The sequence below is a fragment of the Ranitomeya imitator genome, chromosome 2 (genome assembly GCF_032444005.1).
Source record: "Ranitomeya imitator isolate aRanImi1 chromosome 2, aRanImi1.pri, whole genome shotgun sequence".
Classification (NCBI taxonomy): domain Eukaryota; kingdom Metazoa; phylum Chordata; class Amphibia; order Anura; family Dendrobatidae; genus Ranitomeya; species Ranitomeya imitator.
This window is the reverse complement of record NC_091283.1, coordinates 691,026,521-691,049,405: the sequence shown is the minus strand read 5'-3', so window position 1 is coordinate 691,049,405 and position 22,885 is coordinate 691,026,521. Positions and strand designations below refer to the sequence as shown.

Below are 22,885 nucleotides of genomic sequence, written 5' to 3'. Positions count from 1 at the left end.
GTTTATTAAAATTTTTGAGATATTAGCTGATTTCTTTAGTTTAGAACTGGTTGCCTAGGACAGGGGTCCCCAACTCCAGTCCTTAAGGCCCACCAACATGTCATGTTTTCAGGATTTCCTTAGTCTTGCCCAGGTAATAATTGCATCACCTGTGCAATGCAAAGGAAATCCTGAAAACATGACCTGTTGGTGGGCCTTGAGGACTGGAGTTGGGGACCCCTGGCCTAGGAGATCAGCCACCTCTGCTGTCTAGCAGAGGTGGGTGAATATGCCCAGTATTTACAAGCTTTTCTCTATAGAACTTAAGCTCTGCTCTGAAGCTGACCAGGATCACTGTAGTGCATGGTGGCTCCCGATCGTTGCCAGCTTCAGTGCCACTGCACTGCCAATGCTACAGAAGTAGAGCTTCCTTATATGTCAGCATCGGAAGCACACTGTTCAGGCAAGCACGTCAATGATGCCATTGGCCTGAACTGTCACTCAAGCAGGGGTGCCCGATCCCCAGGAAGCATGGAGGCTGAGGAATGGGGCTCTCCTACTTCAGGACATGGAAGTAACCCTTGGGTTATTCGGAATCATCAAAATTGGCATTGTGGGAATTCATTTGGACTGCTGATAGTAGGTTTGCTAAAACTCTAGATGCGTTACACTCATGCAATTGCGCTCTTCTCTTGCTCGGTTATTTAGTTGCTGAGCACAGTTTGGTACAAAAAAACCTGTGCTATAATCTTCTTCCTAGTCAGCGCAGAGTGAATGTGTAAGCCAAGTACAGCACTTTGTGCGTCGTGGCGCAGCCAAGCCTTTAACTACACCTTACCATCTGCTTATTTTCCATCTACCGCCACCATTCTTTGACTCGATATGAAGCTAGAACTATCAATTAAAGTAATGGAGGGATACGAGGACATTGAGGGAGTCCTTTAATCACTGAAAGTTAAATGCTTTGCAGTATTTATGCACAATTGTGATATCTTACTCTACTTTCATCTCAGTCCGAGGGTTTTTTAAAATCTTTTTACTTTTCTTACAGGAAATTAGAAAGTTTGTACAGACCGTTTCAGATCGCATCAAGAAGACCAGAGATAAATATGGGATCAATGACAATGGCACTACAGAGGTAAAATGCCTTGTGTTTCAATATTTTTTATTACATTTTTAAATATTAACAAAAATATAATAAGGGAAAAGGGAGGAAGGAAATATAGATGTAAATAATTATTTAATAGGGAGTAATTGGGATAGTGGGACAGGAAAGGATAACTAAGGGAAGGGAGAACTTTTAAATGCATAGCTCTTTTCTGGATTGATGCAATAAAATGCATAATACATTTTGACAAATATAGATATGTATGTATATATAGCATAAATAACCAATAAAAGCAAATAGAAATGGTTTACTTTCAGATTTAACGGTAACCTAATATTTATGGTTCCATTCCATATAGAATAGAATACTAACGAATCATACTATGAAATAGGAAACGTCCCATAATTCCCTTTTTTTAACTTTTCAAAAGTATTATTTGCGAAGGCATGGGAATATTCATAAGTTTTATGAAGTGAAATCTTGTTAATGTCCGACACTGTAGGGACATTTGGTTTCTTCCAGAAGGCTGCGATTGAGTTCTTAAGCACTAGAAATACATGTATTAACAAAGGTTTACAAGTGGGGTTAATATTCTCCATATCCAATGAAAGAAGGGCCATTTGGGGAGTTATGTCTCTCTTCAGTAGCATAAAAGAGGATGTCTCTTTCCAAAATGTTCTCAATTTAGGACATTTCCAAAAAATGTGCAGAATGTCACTATCTTGTCCACTATTTCTCCAGCATTGACATGAGGTGTTTGGAATTGCCTTTGCCCAACTTTATCGGGGAGAAATACCATTTGGTAAGGGATTTGTAGTAAGATTCATGAAGGGTATTACATATATTGGATGAGTACGGTAAGTTAGTTTCATGCTGTCCTGCCATTGAGCTGTGGTAAATTGCTTCCTTAAATCTTTTCCCCACTTCTCTCCAGAGAATGTCATTATTACATTTATCATAAATATTGCTTGTAAAATGCCTTGTAGCCATATTTAGAGATTTTACAAACTCCTGATTAATAGGTAAACTTAGAATACCGAGTAGTCCTGAGTATTTAAAGAGAACCGCTGTATTAGATTTTGGAAACACAGGGAAACTGTATCACAGAAGAAATCCTAATTGGGTACTTTTCCTTTACACGCTCTTTACTCTAGAGCTGAAAACTGAGCAACTGTGATTGACTGGTAGCAGGGTACATTGCTATCTGTCAGCACAATTGGCAAAATGGCACTGACACTGGTAGGTATCTATGCATTGCCTGCATTTACAATATGTCTGAGTATACCTTTGATGTTGGCCAAGCCAGCCTAAAAGATTTTGAGCCAAGAGCTATCTTATATGTATGACCATCTTTAGATGCACGGACCACCACGTGACATTGGTTGTGTTTTTCCTTTTCTCTTAGTTTAGCCATTTTTCCTACTGCTCAAATAACAGTTGTTTCCTGGTCACTGTACCGATGTTATCTGCTCTCTCATCAGTCACTGGTCCCAATCTAATTCCATATTGCAGGCTCAAACTTGCCTGCATAGGAAAGCATTTAAAGGGAACCTGTCACCCCGTTTTTTCAGATTGAGCTATAAATACTGTTAAATAGGGCCTGCGCTGTGCGTTACTATAGTGTATGTAGTGTACCCTGATTCCCCATGTATGCTGAGAAATACATTACCAAAGTCGCCGTTTTCGCCTGTCAATCAGGCTGGTCTGGTCAGGTGGGCGTGTTCACAGCGCTCTTTTCTTCCCCAGCTTTCCGTTGGTGGCGTAGTGGTGTGCGCATGTCCAAGGTCCGAATTCCCTGCGCCCACGTGAAGACACAGCGCGCGACCTGCGCTGTCATCCCTTTCATCGGTGGGGGCGGCCATCTTCCTGGGGCCGCGCGTGCGCAGATGGAGTGCTCTGCTGCACGGGGCTTCAGGAAAATGGCCGCAGGATGCGGCGGCCGTTTTCCCAAAGCCGAGATGCAAACGCTAGTGTGAAAGAAACCTACTGATTTTTGGAGCTTGTATGTTCTCCCTGTGACTATCTCAGAATGAAGAAAACTTAAAGGGAGTCTGTCACCCCCATAGTGAATATTAAACTAGCTTTACAGTGATGTAGTTGACCTGGACCCTTTAAAGGGAAGGTGCCATCAAAAAAAATTTTTTTTCAGAAATTGTAAAAATGTAAAGCATTAATGATTACATTTTCTTAAAAAATATTTGTTTATAATTTAGTAAAATATGAAAAATTATTTGAAAAGTTTTGGAATTTCCACTTTTCAACACTAGGGGGAGCAGCTGCTGAAATTTCAGAAAAACCTAGTGTACAAATAGCTCACATTACTGCACTGCAGTAATTATGGGCGGAGTCTGCTGATGTGTGTGATGTCTCCTCTCCTCCCCTTCTGGGTGTTTGCTAAGGGATTAGAGAGGATGATATTCAGGAACCCAGTGAGCAGCCATTTTGTTGGTGACTGCAGAGTATGGCTGCCGTCACACTATCAGTATTTGGTCAGTATTTTACCTCAGTATTTGTAAGCCAAAACCAGGAGTGGAACAAATAGAGGAAAAGTATAATAGAAACATATTCACCACTTCTGCATTTATCACCCACTCCTGGTTTTGGCTTATAAATACTGATGTAAAATACTGACCAAATAATGATAGTGTGAAGGCAGCCTTCTACTGACAAGTAGACAGTCACTAAGGATGGCAGGCAGCAAGGATTCTGGGAGATATGTGGTGGAGGAAGCAGGGTGACAGCAGCACAGAGTATTTCAGGAGAGCAGTGTGCAGGTCTATGGGGGCCCCCTGTTTGGTGCGCAGAGCAGCCAGGGATTGTACATACAGCGCTGTCTTTTATACACATGGATGGACCATCTGCTTCACAGAAATCCAGGAAACATTTCTGCGGATTGATGGCCTGGTCTGATCCAGACTTTGCATACAGACCCCATTCCCCTCCTCAGATCCTGTCTTCCCCATCCTGTCCTGGCAATGTGTGAAAGCGAGGTGACAGGCGAAGTACGGGGTGACGCTGGGAAGGAAATGTAGCCATATAGTAACGATAAAAATGAGACCCCTCTCTTCAGCTGCCTCACCAGCCTTCCCCTGACTGCACCTAACTGGAGGTCATGCTGCCCCCTCTATTACCCCAGAGCCACGTGCAGGTGCTCAGCCAGAACCACCATAGAATGGGTCCACTTTCTGAAGATAATACTGCCATAGTGTTCTCACATAACACCGCCATATAGATCACACAATACTGTCATACAGTTCTCACATAATACCACCATATAGATCACACATAATACCGCCAGTGTTCTCACATACCGCCATATAGATCACACATAATACCGCCAGTGTTCTCACATACCGCCATATAGATCACACATAATACCGCCAGTGTTCTCACATACCGCCATATAGATCACACATAATACCGCCAGTGTTCTCACATACCGCCATATAGATCACACATAATACCGCCAGTGTTCTCACATACCACCATATAGATCACACATAATACCGCCAGTGTTCTCACATACCACCATATGCTTCTCACATAATACCGCCATATAGATCACCCATAATGCCGCCACATAGATCTCACATGTATTGTAAATAAAGAATCGGCCAGAATAAAGTCCTTTATTAATCTTTTTTATACCATACCGAACGCATAATCCTCGACTCCCTCATCTCCCACAACAAAAATAATAAACCACAATGGGGAAAGACACGCAGGGGGGAGAGGAGTACATAGGAGAGGATTAGATACTGACTGCTGAGCCGTGTATCTCATCCTGTCCTGTGTGATACTGTGCTGCGCCGTGTATCTAATCCTATCTTGTGTGATACTGTACACAGGACAGGATTAGCTACACAAGACTAGATTAGCTACACAGGACAGAGGTAGCAGTGGTAGATGGTATATAGAGGCAGGCAGCAGTGGTAGATGGTATATAGAGGCAGGCAGCAGTGGTAGATGGTATATAGAGGCAGGTAGCAGTGGTAGATGGTATATAGAGGCAGGCAGCAGTGGTAGATGGTATATAGAGGCAGGCAGCAGTGGTAGATGGTATATAGAGGCAGGCAGCAGTGGTAGATGGTATATAGAGGCAGGCAGCAGGGGTAGATGGTATATAGAGACAGGCAGCAGTGGTAGATGGTATATAGAGGCAGGCAGCAGTGGTAGATGGTATATAGAGACAGGCAGCAGTGGTAGATGGTATATAGAGGCAGGCAGCAGTGGTAGATGGTATATAGAGGCAGGCAGCAGTGGTAGATGGTATATAGAGACAGGCAGCAGTGGTAGATGGTATATAGAGGCAGGCAGCAGTGGTAGATGGTATATAGAGGCAGGCAGCAGTGGTAGGTGGTATACAGAGGCAGGTAGCGGTGCTATACAGAGGCAGGTAGCGGTGCTATACAGAGGCAGGTAGCGGTGCTATACAGAGGCAGGTAGCGGTGCTATACAGAGGCAGGCAGCAGTGGTAGATGGTATATAGAGGCAGGCAGCACTGTTAGGTGGTATACAGAGGCAGGTAGCGGTGGTATGCAGAGGCAGATAGCGGTGGTATACAGAGGCAGGTAGCGGTGGTATACAGAGGCAGGTAGCGGTGGTATACAGGGGCTGGTAGCGGTGGTATACAGGGGCAGGTAGCGGTGGTATACAGGGGCAGGTAGCGGTGGTATACAGGGGCAGGTAGCGGTGGTATATAGGGGCAGGTAGCGGTGGTATATAGGAGCAGGTAGCGGTGGTATATAGGAGCAGGTAGCAGTGGTATATAGGGGCAGGTAGCAGTGGTATATAGGGGCAGGTAGCAGTGGTATATAGGGGCAGGTAGCAGTGGTATATAGGAGCAGGTAGCAGTGGTATATAGGAGCAGGTAGCAGTGGTATATAGGGGCAGGTAGCAGTGGTATATAGGGGCAGGTAGCAGTGGTATATAGGAGCAGGTAGCAGTGGTATATAGGGGCAGGTAGCAGTGGTATATATGGGCAGGTAGCAGTGGTATATAGTGGCTGGTAGCAGTGGTATATAGGGACAGGTAGCAGTGGTATATAAGGGCTGGTTGCAGTGGTATATAAGGGCTGGTAGCAGTGGTATATAGGGGCAGGTAGCAGATGCATAAGAAAATAAAAACTCTGTACTTACCTTCAGTCCTCTCCCAGGAAGTGCTGAGTCATGTTCAGGGGAGAGCAGTGTGACGATCTCCCTGCTCTGGACAGGTCAGCAGTGAGCAGTGATTGCAGCCTGTGCTGTAATACTAAGTACAGGCTGCAATCACAGCTCCTGGCTGCAGATACTCACCCCGACCCTCTCTTCCCAGCAGCAGCTTCTCCCTGGCAGCTCCTGCTATGATCGCACACACTGAGCTGTGTGTGCGATGACAGAGGAAAAAAACAAAATGGCCGCGATCTCCTCTCACAGCTGTGACGTAGCAGCCCAGTGGGCGTGCCCAGGTCACAGCTGAGAGGCAGGAGAAGCGGCCTCAATGAAAGAGATGCGGTCGGAGCCCGACTGTTGGCTCCTATGTCCATGGCTGCCGTAAGTGAGGTGTGCAAGTATCGTGCCCAGACACTTACACCCACACTAATGAAAATGCCTCCAGTGGCAAAAGTAAAAATGAATAAATAAAAAAGTATTAAAGTACTACATTTACTTTTGTATTAAAAATAATTGATTATATAATCAATAATTATTAATACAAAAACTAAGATCACGGCACCCTCCCTTTAAAATTCATACTAGCACTGCACATTTTAGTGATGCAATGCCTGAGAAAATTACTTTTAATTCAAGTGGTAATGAGGGGTCTCCTTTATACCTTTGGTGTGGCCAAAGGCTCATTGCACCATTATGAACCTTCAGTTTGCATTTTGGGGACTTTCCCTGCTTTTAACTGACCACGCTCGTCAGTGCTCCACTGACACAACTTAAACAGCCGCAACTCTCTACACCGATACACCCAATAGTGTAGCTCATAAGCCGCTTCAGAGAGTAGAGGGCAGATCGAATGACATATAACATTTTTTCTACTCCCTCTCCTGCTCTAAAGTCGCTTGGTTGCTATTGGGGTTATTGGTGTAGTGAGACCTGGCCAGGGAGGAGAACACACCTGAGCTCAGGCACAGTCAGTGCGCATGCGCAAGTAGGTGGGCTGAAGTCAGGCTATGCTCATGCTTGGCAAGTGAGTACTGTGAATCAGAAGCAGAAGTATCAGAAAATGCAAATTGAGGAGGTGTAATGGTGCGCTGAGCTTTTGGCTACACCAAGGGTGCACCTAAGCCGCCTCATTTACATGTACCACTGTATTATTCAGGAATAGTATGTATATTATAGGAGCTGTGTTCACTGTCAAGTTACTGTAAAGCTAGTTTCATTTGCATTTTGAGGGCGACAGACTTTTTTTTTTTTTTTTAAAGCCAATAAAAATTGTGGTACCAACAAAAATGTTTTCAAAACCAGAAGAGAGTACACACCATTACTCCACATATACCAAAAAACCCAGCTTATTATCAGCTATTTTTACACTACATGATTGTGTTACTTTTGAGACCTCGGTTCAACAGAAGAGCTGTAAGATAATTGTTTCTTGATTACAAGTAAGCTACTGAATAACCTCTGCATTATTTTTTTGTTACTCCATTAACAGCCACGTGTTTTGTACCAACTGGACAGGATTACACCAACTCAGCTGGAAAAGTTTTTGGAGACGTGTCGTGATAAGTACATGAGGTGTAAAGAGCATACCTTTTGGGGTTTCTTCAATAGAAATTCACAAGACCTTGATACAGGACTGATTTTTTCTTTAAAGGGAATCTGTCAGCGGGTTATTGAATCTGAGAGCACTACGATGTAGGGGCTCAGAGCATGATAACAGCTATGTATCATTTACTAGGCACTTTCATGGTATTATCAGCAGGTAATGATCACTATAGTCCAAACATGCCCCCAGCAGTGATTAGCAGCTCTCTGTCACTGCAGTGTACTTCAAAGATGTGCTGTGGATCTGCAGCAGAGAAAACTGTGGCTCCATCGAAACTGCTCCACCCAGTAAACTAAGTGATACATTGCTGGAATCGGGGTTTCTATCTCTACCTAATGTTCCTGTCAAGACATAGCAAAAACCTAACGATAAATTCCCTATAAGGCCACATTCACATGTTCAATATTTGGAAACCACAACCAGGAGTGAAACAATCCAAAGAAAATTGTAATAGAAACACATCACCACTTCTTCATTTTGCACTTACTGGTTTTGGCTGATTGTTGTGAAACTGCAGCACACAGCCTAATAATTGGCAAATCCTTGTACTTAGGCTCAAGTGGATGTATTATGCTGCTCTCAGATTAAATGGCAAAAACATGCTGACAGGTTACCTTTAACTGAATTTCCACCTAACACCTACAAATATGATACATAAACAAGAAAATCTTCAAAAAGTATATATTTTATTATTACACAATGATCACAACATTAAAATCAAAGCTGAAGCGAAACGCGCGTCGGGCCGTGCGGGCTTACCATCGAGGTATGTACAATTACGGCAACGCAATACCGCAGGATAATCATGTCTGATGCACTGATATGGCGTGCATCCCAGTAACTAGGCTATTTTGTATTTTATATTCCCCATCTTTATAATAATTATTTATTATTCTATTTATTTATTTTTCTGGTGTAATTTATTATTCATGCACAGCGCTCACTTTATCCTAAATATTTATTTGGTATATGTATTTTAAATAATGAAATTGGAGATGTGAGTATTGAGTGCATATTAGCCTTTTTTATATAGCTAATTAGTGTCTGTTTTTTTGTGCGGAGTTAAATAATAGTGGTATTGATTGATTATTTGTTTACTGATTAAATCTATTGTCAACTTGTATGTACCGTATTTATTGCCCATACCCTTATGTGGTACCTTGCACTTTATTGCCATCTGGTGGTCTGTTCCCTTATTTTAATGTTGTGGTCATTGCGTAATAATAAAATATATACTTTTTTGAAGATTTTCTAGTTTATGTATCATATTTGTAGGTGTTGAGTATTCGGATAGATACATGACTATATATATATAAATATATATATATTATATTTATCTGCTTGGTTTATTAAATGAATTTCCACCTAAAACAAGCTTGGCTGTTTAGGAAATCAGAAATTAGGGCAGCAACGTTTTAATATTGTCATTGTCTTATCTAGCTGCAGACACAATCTGTTAAGGCAATTGTTTGCAGAAGTGGAACAATATAATTTGTCTGTATGAAATTACTATCGCTTTCCATGTAAGGGGATGCTGTTGTTTATCACTCTCCCATATTGGTAGCTCTGCTTCACGTCACTTGTTTTATCTGTGGCATTATGTATTAGTCTATGCCTGATGAAGAGACCTGTGTAGTCTCAAAAGCTTGTAATTTGTTACCATCTTTTCAGTTAGCCATTAAAAGGCATCAACCACTGAGGACTCTCAATTCTAAATATTTTTCTATTCATTCATTCATTTATTGCAAACTACCGTTTCATCTGTGTGCTCAATCTCTGTAAAGTAATTCAAAGGACAACATCATGTGTTCTGTTTGAGTGTAGCAGCAAAATGAGGGTATCTGAATAGAAAAATCCAAACATATTTAATATTATTTAGCCTTTACTTCTCAACCACTGATAACCTTCTGGGTGCAAATCCAATTGGAAACGTAAAATAAATTCTAAGTCCCATGTGAAAGTGATAACTCTCACCTAAATAGTATTTTAGAAATTCAATAGTTCCATGTATTTAATATATTAAGTATTTTTCCTGTATTTCCTATGTTACATCTACAAGCATTCTTAAAACTTGGTGAGGTCCAGACATGATCTTGGTATGTCCGATCAGGCCTTGGTATTATCTTGGTCTGAGTGAGGAGGCCCCAGAATAAAAAGTTTGAGAAGCCCTGCTCTAGACATGTAAAATGTTTGATCATTTACGTTTTGGGGATTTCATTTCCTGCTTTATATTTTTCAACTTTCCCAGAGCTCAGATGGAACCAGGGTCCGCAGTAGGAGCCCTGTGTGCTCAAAGTATTGGAGAACCAGGAACACAGATGACTCTGAAGACGTTCCATTTTGCTGGTGTTGCCTCCATGAACATCACTTTGGGAGTGCCTCGTATTAAGGAAATTATTAATGCTTCAAAGAACATCAGGTATGTGATGAGTATGAGCTTGCTCAGAAATTCTAGAGGCTGGTGGGAAGCTAAGATACAGTGTAAGGAGTATTATACCATTGTAGGGTGGTTTCATTATTGTAATATACACTCCCTGACAGAAGTTATTTTGCTTATCCATGTTATGTAAATAAAAGCTTATAACCTGACGTTAAATTCATCCACTGGTTGTATAAATTATTCTTTTGAAAGCTCAAACCCTCCGAAATGTGGTTTAGGTTAAGAAAATAAATTGGCATCAATGCAGAAATATTATCAGTTAATGGACACAGAATGGTCCCATTTTGGCGTTTTGTCGCCTGGTAATATAATGCACCCAATCCTAGTTTACATCCTCACTTGTGCTCAGTAAATGATCGGTTAATTAGTGTGTGTGTATAAAAAGAAACCCAGCACCCCAGACCTTCACTTGAACTGCAACTTGAGCTCTGACAACTTGCCAAAAATCCACCCTGCAACCAAAGCCTGGATTATCAAGATGCTGAAGACCAGATCCACTGCAGAGGTGGCTGGCACCTTTAATGTGTCTCCGCGTCAAGTACAAAGAATTAAAAAAAGATTTTAAGAGACTGGAGATGTTTGACAAGCCCAGGTTCGGCAGATCCACAAGACAACTGCTCAGGAGGAACGTTTGTTGGTTAGACAATCCAAAGCAAGCCCCTCATCCACTGCAGCAGAGCTCCAATAAGCCTGGTCACCTCAAGTCCCTGTGTCATCTAAATGAGTTTGTAGGATTCTGTCTCGAAATGGCCTCCATGGTCGAATCAGTGCCCAGAAGCCAGCACTAAACAAAAGGCAAATAAAAAACCGTATGGCATTTGCAAAGTCCCACAGCCTGCTAAACAGGTGGACACTGGAAAAGTGGCAGAAGGTGGATTTCTCTGATGAATCTTCAGTAGAATTACACCACAGCTGCCGCAAATACTGCAGGAGACCTACTGGAGCCCGTATGGATTCAAAATACACCCAGAAAACAGTTAAATTTGGTCGTGGATAGATCATGGTCTGGGTTTACCTTCAGTATGGGGGTGTGCGAAACATTTGCAAGGTGGAAGGCCATATCAATAGCCTAAAATATCAAGAAGTATTAGCTACCTCTTATATTCCAAATCATAAAAGGAGTCAAATTCTGCAGCAGGATGGTGCTCCATCTCATACATCCATCTCTACAACAAAGTTCCTCCTGGCAAAAAAGATCAAGGTGCTCAAGGACTGGCCAGCCCAGTCACCAGACATGAACATCATTAACCTCTTTCTGACCTCGGACGGGATAGTACGTCCGAGGTCAGCTCCCCTGCTTTGATGCAGGGCTCCGCGGTGAGCCCGCATCAAAGCCGGGACATGTCAGCTGTTTTGAACAGCTGACATATGCCCGTAATAGGCACGGGCAGAATTGCGATCTGCCCGCACCTATTAACTAGTTAAATGCCGCTGTCAAACGCAGACAGCGGCATTTAACTACCGCTTCCGGCCGGGCGGCCGGAAATGACGTCATCGCCGACCCCCGTCACATGATCGGGGGTCGGCGATGCGTCTCCATTGTAACCATAGAGGTCCTTGAGACCTCTATGGTTACTGATCGCCGGTGGCTGTGAGCGCCACCCTGTGGTCGGCGCTCACAGCACACCTCCATTTCTGCTACATAGCAGCGATCAGCAGATCGCTGCTATGTAGCAGAGGCGATCGAGTTGTGCCTGCTTCTAGCCTCCCATGGAGGCTATTGAAGCATGGCAAAAGTAAAAAAAAAAAAGTTGAAAAAAATGTTAAAGAAAAAAAAATATATATAAAAGTTTAAATCACCCCCCCTTTCGCCCCAATCAAAATAAATCAATAAAAAAAATATAAAATCTACGCATATTTGGTATCGCCGCGCTCAGAATCGCCCGATCTATCAACTAAAAAAAAGCATTAACCTGATCGCTAAACAGCGTACCGGGAAAAAAATTTGAAACGCCAGAATTAAGTTTTTTTAATCGCCGCAACATTGCATTAAAATGCAATAACGGGCGATCAAAAGAACGTATCTGCACCGAAATGCTATCATTAAAAACGTCATCTCGGCACACAAAAAATAAGCCCTCAACCGACCCCAGATCATGAAAAATGGAGACGCTACGGGTATCGGAATATGGCGCTTTTTTTTTTTCTTTTTTTATAGCAAAGTTTGTAATTTTTTTTCACCACTTAGGTAAAAAAAAATTTTTTCTAGTACACGACATGCTAAAACCAATGATGTCTTTCAAAATTACAACTCGTTCCGCAAAAAATAAGCCCTCACATGGCCAAATTGACGGAAAAATAAAAAAGTTATGGCTCTGGGAAGGAGGGGAGCGAAAAACGAACACGGAAAAACTAAAAATCCCAAGGTCATGAAGGGGTTAAGCATGTTTGGGGTAGGATGAAAGAGGAAGTTTGGAAGACAAAATCAAAGAATCTAGATGAACTCTGGGAGGCATGCAAGACTGCATTCTTTGTTATTCCTGATGACTTAATTAATTAATTGTATGAATCATTGTTGAACCGCATGGATGCAGTCCTTCAAGCTCATGGAAGTCACACAAAATATTAAATACTAGCTGAAGAGCCCGGCGTTGCCTGGCATAGTAAATATCTGTGGTTAGTTATAGCACTTCACTTCTCTTATTTTCCCATCACATCTCTCATTTTCCCCCTCACTCCTCTCATTCCCCCCAACACTTGTCATTTCGACCTCACATCTGTCATTTTCCGATCACTCCACTATTTTCCCTCACTCCTCTCACTTTGCACTCACACCTTTTCATTTTCACCTCACACCCCTCATTTTCACCTCACACCTCTCATTTTCCCCTCAGTATATACATGTTTGTCATCTCCCTTATATATAGTATACACTTGTATGTCATCTCCTGTATATAGTATATACATGTATGTCATCTCCCTTGTAAATAGAATATACCTACTGTATGTCATCTCCTCCTATATATAGTATATACCTGTATGTCATCTCCTGTATATAGTATATACATGTATGTCATCTCCCCTGTATATAGTATATACCTTCTGTATGTCATCTCTATATACCTATGTGTCTTCTCCTCTTTTATATAGTATATACCTGTATGTCATCTCCTCCTGTAAATAGTATATACGTGTCATCTCCTCCTGTATATAGTATATACCTGTGTGTCATCTCCTCCTGTATATAGTATATACCTGTCATCTCCCCTGTATATAGTATATACCTGTGTGTCATCTCCCCTGTATATAGTATGTACGTGTGTCATCTTCCCTGTATATAGTATATACGTGTCATCTCCCCTGTATATAGTATATACGTGTGTCATCTTCCCTGTATATAGTATATACCTGTCATCTCCCCTGTATATAGTATATACGTGTGTCATCTCCCCTGTATATAGTATATACCTGTGTCATCTCCCCTGTATATAGTATGTACCTGTGTCATCTTCCCTGTATATAGTATATACCTGTGTCATCTCCCCTGTATATAGTATATGTGTGTGTCCTCTCCTGTGCATAGTATATATGTGTGTCCTCTCCTCCTGTATATAGTATATACCTGTGTGTCATCTCCCCTGTATATAGCATATATCTGTATGTCATCTCCTCCTGTATTAGACCGCGTTCACACGTTATTTGGACAGTATTTTTACCTCAGTATTTGTAAGCTAAATTGGCAGCCTGATAAATCCCCAGCCAACAGGAAGCCCTCCCCCCTGGCAGTATATATTAGCTCACACATACACATAATAGACAGGTCATGTGACTGACAGCTGCCGTATTTCCTATATGGTATATTTGTTGCTCTTGTAGTTTGTCTGCTTATTAATCAGATTTTTATTTTTGAAGGATAATACCAGACTTGTGTGTGTTTTAGGGCGAGTTTCATGTGTCAAGTTGTGTGTGTTGAGTTGCATGTGGCGACATGCATTTAGCGACTTTTGTGAGATGAGTTTTGTGTGGCGACATGCGTGTAGCAACTTTTTGTGTGTCGAGTTGCATGTGACAGGTTAGTGTAGCAAGTTGTGTGCAGCAAGTTTTGTGCATGGCGAGTTTTGCGCGTGGCGACTTTTATTTGTGGTGCGTTTCGAGAATGTGCAAGTTTTGTGTGAGGCAACTTTTGCATGTGTTGCAACTTTTGTGCATGTGGCAATTTTTCAGTGTGTGCAAGTTTTGCATATGGCGAGTTTTCCATGACGTGAGTTTTGCACGTGTGGCGAGTCTTGCGTGAGCCTAGTTTTGCATGTGGCGAGTTTTGCGCATGGCGGGTTTTGAGCGGCGACCTTTGTGTTTCGACTTTTATGTGGCGAGGTTGGTATATGTGTGGTGAAATGTGTGCTGAGGGTGGTATATGTGTTCAAGCACGTGGTTGTGTGTGTTCATATCCCCGTGTGTGGTGAGTATCCCATGTCGGTGCCCCTCCTTAGCAACTGTACGGTATATACTCTTTGGCGCCATCGCCCTCATTCTTTAAGTCCCCCTTGTTCACATCTGGCAGCTGTCAATTTGCCTCCAACACTTTTCCTTTCACTTTTTCCCCATTATGTAGATGGGGCAAAATTGCTGGTGAATTGGAACGCGCGGGGTTAAAATTTCGCCTCACAACATAGCCTATGACGCTCTCGGGGTCCAGACTTGTGACTGTGCAAAATTATGTGGCTGTAGCTGCGACGGTGCAGATGCCAATCCCGGACATACACACAGACATTAAGCTTTATATATTAGAAGACTCTAATAGCACCACAACTTCATTCACCAATGTTATGCAACATATATTTGTATTTTAAGTTAATTATTTGTTTGAATATCACATTACTTTCTGTGGGCGACAAAACTTTTGTCTAGCCTAAATCTGACCATTTTGTGTCCATTAACTGATCAATATTTCTGCATTGATGCCAATTTATTTTCTTAACCTAAACCACATTTCGGAGGGTTTCAGTTTTCAAAGAATAATTTATACAACCAATGGATGAATTTAACGTCAGGTTATAAGCTTTTATTTACATAACATGGATAAGCGACATAACTTCTGTCAGGGAGTGTAGGGTTGTCCACCATTGGGGAATGTTATTTTCTTAAATTCATTTATTTGAGAGAAAAATAATTTTTGCAGATGGTTTGCTTAAAAAAAAAACCTTCCACCATTTTCTTACTATAGCATTTATGTTGCACAGTCCATTGCTGGCCACAAAAGCAGCTGAGATTCCATCAGTCATTCCACTGTGACAGTCGGATGGGGAGTTTGTAACCCTTATCTGTCTCTTTCAGAGCTCCCCTCAGCTGATTTATGACCACACACCACATTAGCATTGAATGTTGAGGGAAACCAAGAGCCTGAAAAAGCCAAATAAAGCAAAATCATTAATAGAGGTTAATTACAAAAATAATTTTGACCCCAAATACAGGCATTTAACAAAATATTGTTACCAGGCTTGTGATAACTAAATTGTTTGTTTGATGTTTGTAATGGGTGAAAGATGCTGTTTCATGCGAGTGATCGCCTCTCAGGATCCCATCTATGAGCCAGAGTTGTGAGGCCCGTAGTATTATGGCCTCCAGGTAACACTACTTTTCTCTGAAGCATGCATTGCAGGGGAAATGAATGGCTGCAAATTCACCCATTGGTAACTGCTGGTTATTGAGCATTTCTGCAACTGGACTATCCTGTATTGGCAGAGTACTAGTTGGCATAATTATAAAAGATGCATTGTCATGGTCGGTACACAAGTCTATACCAATATAGTGGGTGATATGAAACCATTCTTATTTATCCCTTTAGTACTCCAATCATTACTGCCCATCTGGACAGAGATGATGATTCAGACTTTGCTCGTCTGGTTAAAGGCAGAATTGAGAAGACCCTGTTAGGCGAGGTAAGCAAAGTATTGCAAGTAACAAAATTCCTTTGATTTTAAGTTGCATTACTGTAATATGCATATTTAACCCCTTAGTGACAGAGCCAATTTGGTACTTAATAACCAAGTCAATTTTTACAATTCTGACCACTGTCACTGTATGAGGTTATAGCTCGAGCTCTTTAACATATCCCTCTGATTCTGAGATTGTTTTTTCGTGACCTATTGTACTTCATGTTAGTGGTAACATTTTTTCAATACAACTTGCACTTATGTATTAAAAATATGTAAATTTAGCATAAATGTTGAAAATTTTGCAATTTTCAAACCTTTACATTTTTGTACCCTTAAATCAGAGAGTGGTGTCACACAAAATAGTTAATAAATAACATTTCCCACATGTCTACATCAGCACAATTTTGGAAACAACTTTTTTTTTTTGTCATGACGATATAAGTGTTAAAAGTTGACCAGCGATTTCTCATTCTTTCAACATAATGTACAAAACCATTTTTTTTAGGGACCACCTCACATATGAAGTGACTTTGGGGGTTCAGTATAACAGAAAATACCCAAAAGTGACACCATTCTAAAAACTGCACCCCTCAAGATGCGTAAAACCACATTCAAGAAGTTTATTAACCCTTCAGGTGCTAAAGCAATGTGGAAGAAAAAAGTGAACATTTTTACTTTTCACAAAAAAATTACTTTGGAACCAAATTTTTTTAATTTCACAAGGGTATCAGGAGAAAATGAACCACAAAATTTGTTGTGCAATTTCTCCTGAGTACGCCAATACCCCGTATGTGGGGGAAAGCCATTATTTGGGTGCATGACAGAGCATAGAAGGAAGAGAGCACTGTTTTAGTTTTTGAATGCAAAATTGGCTGGAATGAATGGCTGCGCCATGTCTTGTTTCGAGACCCCCGTGATATACCTAAACAGTGGAACCCTCCCTATTCTATCTCCAACCCTAACGCCAACACACCCCTAATCATAACCCTAACACACCCCTAATCCCAACCCTAACCGTAAACCCAACGCTAACCGTAACCCCCGACGCTAACCGTAACCCCCGACGCTAACCGTAACCCCCGACGCTAACTTTAGCCCAACCCCAACTTTAGCCCAACCCTAACTTTAGTCCAACCCTAATGGAAAAATGGAAATAAATACGGCCGACTTCTCAGTTGGCTACAGGCTCTACGCTAGGGACGGGCTGCACCTCAATGGGGAGGGTGCCGCTGTGCTGGGGGAGAGAATGGCTAGAAGGTTGGAGGAGTGTTTAAACTAGGAATTGGGGGGGAGGGTATTCATTTTATAGGAGGGGAAGATAGTGCAGACAGAGACCTGGACACAAATAAGGAAGTTGGGGGTGGCGGTGGCATGGGGGGTGGGGTCAGAACAGTTAATAATTTAAGAAATAGAAGTGCAGAGAGGAACATAAAGTGCATGTATACTAATGCCAGAAGCCTCGCCAACAAAATGGACGAATTAGAACTAATGTTGTTGGAGCATAATTATGACATGGTGGGGATATCTGAAACGTGGCTGGATGAGAGCCATGACTGGGCTGTTAACTTGCAGGGCTATAGCCTGTTCAGAAATGACCGTACAGATAAGCGAGGGGGAGGGGTGTGTCTATATGTAAAATCATCCTTAAAACCCATCCTGCGCGATAATATAGGTGAATTTAATGAAAATGTAGAATCCCTGTGGGTGGAGATAAGGGGAGGGGGAAAAAATAATAAATTACTGATAGGGGTTTGTTATAAATCTCCAAAAATAATGCAAGCAATGGAGAATATCCTCGTAAAGCAAATAGATGAAGCTGCGACTCAAGGAGAAGTCATTATTATGGGGGACTTCAACTACCCTGAAATAGATTGGGGAACAGAAACCTGCAGTTCCAGCAAAGGTAATCGGTTTTTGACAATTATGAGAGACAATTACCTTTCACAACTGGTTCAGGACCCAACAAGAAGGGGGGCACTGCTAGACCTAATATTAACCAACAGGCGAGACCGCATATCAAATATAAGGGTTGGGGGTTACTTGGGAAATAGCGATCACAAAATAATAAGTTTTCATGTATCCTTTAAAAAGATGTGTAGTAGAGGGGTTACAAGGACACTAAACTTCAGGAGGGCAAATTTCCAACGGATGAGAGAGGATCTTGGTGCAATTAACTGGGACGATATCCTGAGACACAAAAATACACAGAGAAAATGGGAGACGTTTATTAGCATCCTGGATAGGACCTGTGCACAGTATATACCGTATGGGAATAAACATACTAGAAATAGGAGGAAACCAATATGGCTAAATAGAGCTGTAAGGGGCGCAATAAGGGACAAAAAGAAAGCATTTAGAGAATTAAAGGAAGTAGGTAGTGAGGAGGCATTAAATAAATACAGAAAATTAAATAAATTCTGTAAAAAACAAATCAAGGCAGCAAAGATTGAGACAGAGAGAGTAAAAATAATCCTAAAATATTCTTTAACTACATAAATAGTAAGAAACTAAAAAATGATAGTGTTGGCCCCCTTAAAAATAGTCTGGGTGAGATGGTGGATGAGGATGAGGAAAAAGCCAATATGCTAAATGACTTTTTTTCATCAGTATTTACACAAGAAAATCCCATGGCAGACAAAATGTCTAGTGATAAAAATTCCCAATTAAATGTCACCTGCTTAACCCAGCAGGAAGTGCGGCGGCGTCTAAAAATCACTAAAAATTGACAAATCTCCGGGCCCGGATGGGATACACCCTCGAGTACTGCAGGAATTAAGTACAGTCATTGATAGACCATTATTTTTAATCTTTAAAGACTCCATAATAACAGGGTCTGTGCCACAGGACTGGCGTATAGCAAATGTGGTGCCAATATTCAAAAAGGGAACAAAAACTGAACTCGGAAACTATAGGCCAGTAAGCTTAACCTCTACTGTGGGTAAAATCCTGGAGGGCATTCTAAGGGACGCTATACTGGAGTATCTGAAGAGGAATAACCTCATGACCCAGTATCAGCACGGGTTTACTAGGGACCGTTCATGTCATACTAATTTGATCAGTTTCTATGAAGAGGTAAGTTCCGGATTGGACCAAGGGAACCCAGTGGATGTAGTGTATATGGACTTTTCAAAAGCTTTTGATACGGTGCCACACAAAAGGTTGATACATAAAATGAGAATAATGGGGATAGGGGAAAATATGTGCAAGTGGGTTGAGAGCTGGCTCAGGGATAGGAAACAAAGGGTGGTTATTAATGGAGCACACTCGGACTGGGTAGCGGTTAGCAGTGGGGTACCACAGGGGTCAGTATTGGGCCCTCTTCTTTTTAACATATTTATTAATGACCTTGTAGGGGGCATTCAGAGTAGAATTTCAATATTTGCAGATGACACTAAACTCTGCAGGGTAATCAATACAGAGGAGGACAATTTTATATTACAGGATGATTTATGTAAACTAGAAGCTTGGGCTGATAAATGGCAAATGAGCTTTAATGGGGATAAATGTCATGCACTTGGGTAGAAGTAATAAGATGTATAATTATGTGCTTAATTCTAAAACTCTGGGCAAAACTGTCAATGAAAAAGACCTGGGTGTATGGGTGGATGACAAACTTAAATTCAGTGGCCAGTGTCAGGCAGCTGCTACAAAGGCAAATAAAATAATGGGATGCATTAAAAGAGGCATAGATGCTCATGAGGAGAATATAATTTTACCTCTATACAAGTCACTAGTTCGGCCACACTTAGAATACTGTGCACAGTTCTGGTCTCCGGTGTATAAGAAAGACATAGCTGAACTGGAGCGGGTGCAGAGAAGAGCGACCAAGGTCATTAGAGGACTGGGGGGTCTGCAATACCAAGATAGGTTATTACACTTGGGGCTATTTAGTTTGGAAAAACGAAGACTAAGGGGTGATCTTATTTTAATGTATAAATATATGAGGGGACAGTACAAAGACCTTTCTGATGATCTTTTTAATCATAGACCTGAAACAGGGACAAGGGGGCATCCTCTGCGGTTGGAGGAAAAAAGGTTTAAGCATAATAACAGACGCGGATTCTTTACTGTAAGAGCAGTGAGACTATGGAACTCTCTGCCGTATGATGTTGTAATGAGTGATTCATTACTTAAATTTAAGAGGGGACTGGATACCTTTCTGGAAAAGTATAATGTTGCAGGGTATATACACTAGATTCCTTGATAGGGCGTTGATCCAGGGAACTAGTCTGATTGCCGTATGTGGAGTCGGGAAGGAATTTTTTTCCCCAATGTGGAGCTTACTCTTTGCACATGGGTTTTTTTTGCCTTCCTCTGGATCAACATGTTAGGGCATGTTAGGTTAGGCTATGGGTTGAACTAGATGGTCATATAGTCTTCCTTCAACCTTAATAACTATGTAACTATGTAATACATTTTTTTTATTTTATTATTTTTACCTAACTAAGGGGGTGATAAAGTGGGGTTTGATCTACTATTTTTTTTTATTAAGATCACTGTGATAGACTCTCTCACAGTAATCAAAATGAACCAATAGGAAAATTTGCTATCGTTGCCAGGTGCCCGCCATTTTCTTGCCAGAAGAAATGCCAAAGTCCCGGGGGTGATCGGGGGACCCCGTTTCTCTCTCCTCTGATGTGCGATCACATCAGAGGAGAGCAAAAGAAAATGGGAAATCTGACTTTTTTTTGTGGTCGCCCTTATTCCGTTAATAGCTTCGATCGCAACACTGGGGTCGGTAAAAACCAACCCGAATCATGTTCTGCAGGGTCTCAGCTACCCCCCGTAGCTGAGATCCTGTAGAAATTCCGAATCTGGGGGGCGCTATACACTTATTTCTCAGCACCGTTAAAAAGTGGCGCTGAGGCATAAGTACCCTTAACTGCCGCCGGCATATAGGAGGTCGTTAAGGGGTTAAAAAAAACAATTGGTGGTTTCAACAAGGATTAGACTTATACTTTTCGGTCAGACAGTAACTGCATTATTTCCATCCATTACTGGTCATGCAGTATCTCTTCTTCCCTTTCTTCCCCACTAGTTTGTTTCCAGACTATCCTCCATATTAATCTATTTCTGCAATACTTTTCTGTGCCTAGACCCATTCTATGGATTCTTGTCACTTACAGTGGGGCAAAAAAGTATTTAGTCAGTCAGCAATAGTGCAAGTTCCACCACTTAAAAAGATGAGAGGCGTCTGTAATTTACATCATAGGTAGACCTCAACTATGGGAGACAAACTGAGAAAAAAAAATCAAGAAAATCACATTGTCTGTTTTTTATCATTTTTTTTGCATATTATGGTGGAAAATAAGTATTTGGTCAGAAACAAACAATCAAGATTTCTGGCTCTCACAGACCTGTAACTTCTTCTTTAAGAGTCTCCTCTTTCCTCCACTCATTACCTGTAGTAATGGCACCTGTTTAAACTTATCAGTATAAAAAGACACCTGTGCACACCCTCAAATAGTCTGACTCCAAACTCCACTATGGTGAAGACCAAAGAGCTGTCAAAGGACACCAGAAACAAAATTGTAGCCCTGCACCAGGCTGGGAAGACTGAATCTGCAATAGCCAACCAGCTTGGAGTGAAGAAATCAACAGTGGGAGCAATAATTAGAAAATGGAAGACATACAAGACCACTGATAATCTCCCTCGATCTGGGGCTCCACGCAAAATCCCACCCCGTGGGATTAGAATGATCACAAGAACGGTGAGCAAAAATCCCAGAACCACGCGGGGGGACCTAGTGAATGAACTGCAGAGAGCTGGGACCAATGTAACAAGGCCTACCATAAGTAACACACTACGCCACCATGGACTCAGATCCTGCAGTGCCAGACGTGTCCCACTGCTTAAGCCAGTGCATGTCCGGGCCCGTCTGAAGTTTGCTAGAGAGCATTTGGATGATCCAGAGGAGTTTTGGGAGAATGTCCTATGGTCTGATGAAACCAAACTGGAACTGTTTGGTAGAAACACAACTTGTCGTGTTTGGAGGCAAAAGAATACTGAGTTGCATCCATCAAACACCATACCTACTGTAAAGCATGGTGGTGGAAACATCATGCTTTGGGGCTGTTTCTCTGCAAAGGGGCCAGGACGACTGATCCGGGTACATGAAAGAATGAATGGGGCCATATATCGTGAGATTTTGAGTGCAAACCTCCTTCCATCAGCAAGGCCATTGAAGATGAAACGTGGCTGGGTCTTTCAAAATGACAATGATCCAAAGCACACCACCAGGGCAACGAAGGAGTGGCTTCGTAAGAAGCATTTCAAGGTCCTGGAGTGGCCTAGCCAGTCTCCAGATCTCAACCCTATAGAAAACCTTTGGAGGGAGTTGAAAGTCCGTGTTGCCAAGCGAAAAGCCAAAAACATCACTGCTCTAGAGGAGATCTGCATGGAGGAATGGGCCAACATACCAACAAAAGTGTGTGGCAACCTTGTGAAGACTTACAGAAAACGTTTGACCTCTGTCATTGCCAACAAAGGATATATTACAAAGTATTGAGATGAAATTTTGTTTCTGACCAAATACTTATTTTACACCATAATATGCAAATAAAATGTTAAAAAAACAGACAATGTGATTTTCTGTATTTTTTTTTCTCAGTTTGTCTCCCATAGTTGAGGTCCACCTATGATGTAAATTACAGACGCCTCTCATCTTTTTAAGTGGTGGAACTTGCACTATTGCTGACTGACTAAATACTTTTTTGCCCCACCGTCTT

At 41.7% G+C, this 22,885-nt stretch overlaps 1 protein-coding gene across 3 annotated transcripts in view; it reads left to right on the top strand.

Annotated features, from left to right (window-relative positions):
• Nucleotides 1-22,885, top strand: part of POLR3A (RNA polymerase III subunit A) — a 567,405-nt gene that overhangs the window by 406,018 nt on the left and 138,502 nt on the right. For all 3 annotated transcript variants that reach the window (XM_069753076.1, XM_069753078.1, XM_069753077.1), the window contains exons 22-25: nt 1,031-1,117; nt 7,727-7,809; nt 10,089-10,259; nt 16,066-16,159. In XM_069753076.1, the coding sequence (XP_069609177.1) occupies nt 1,031-1,117; nt 7,727-7,809; nt 10,089-10,259; nt 16,066-16,159 (435 nt within the window). The remainder of the gene's footprint in view (nt 1-1,030; nt 1,118-7,726; nt 7,810-10,088; nt 10,260-16,065; nt 16,160-22,885) is intronic.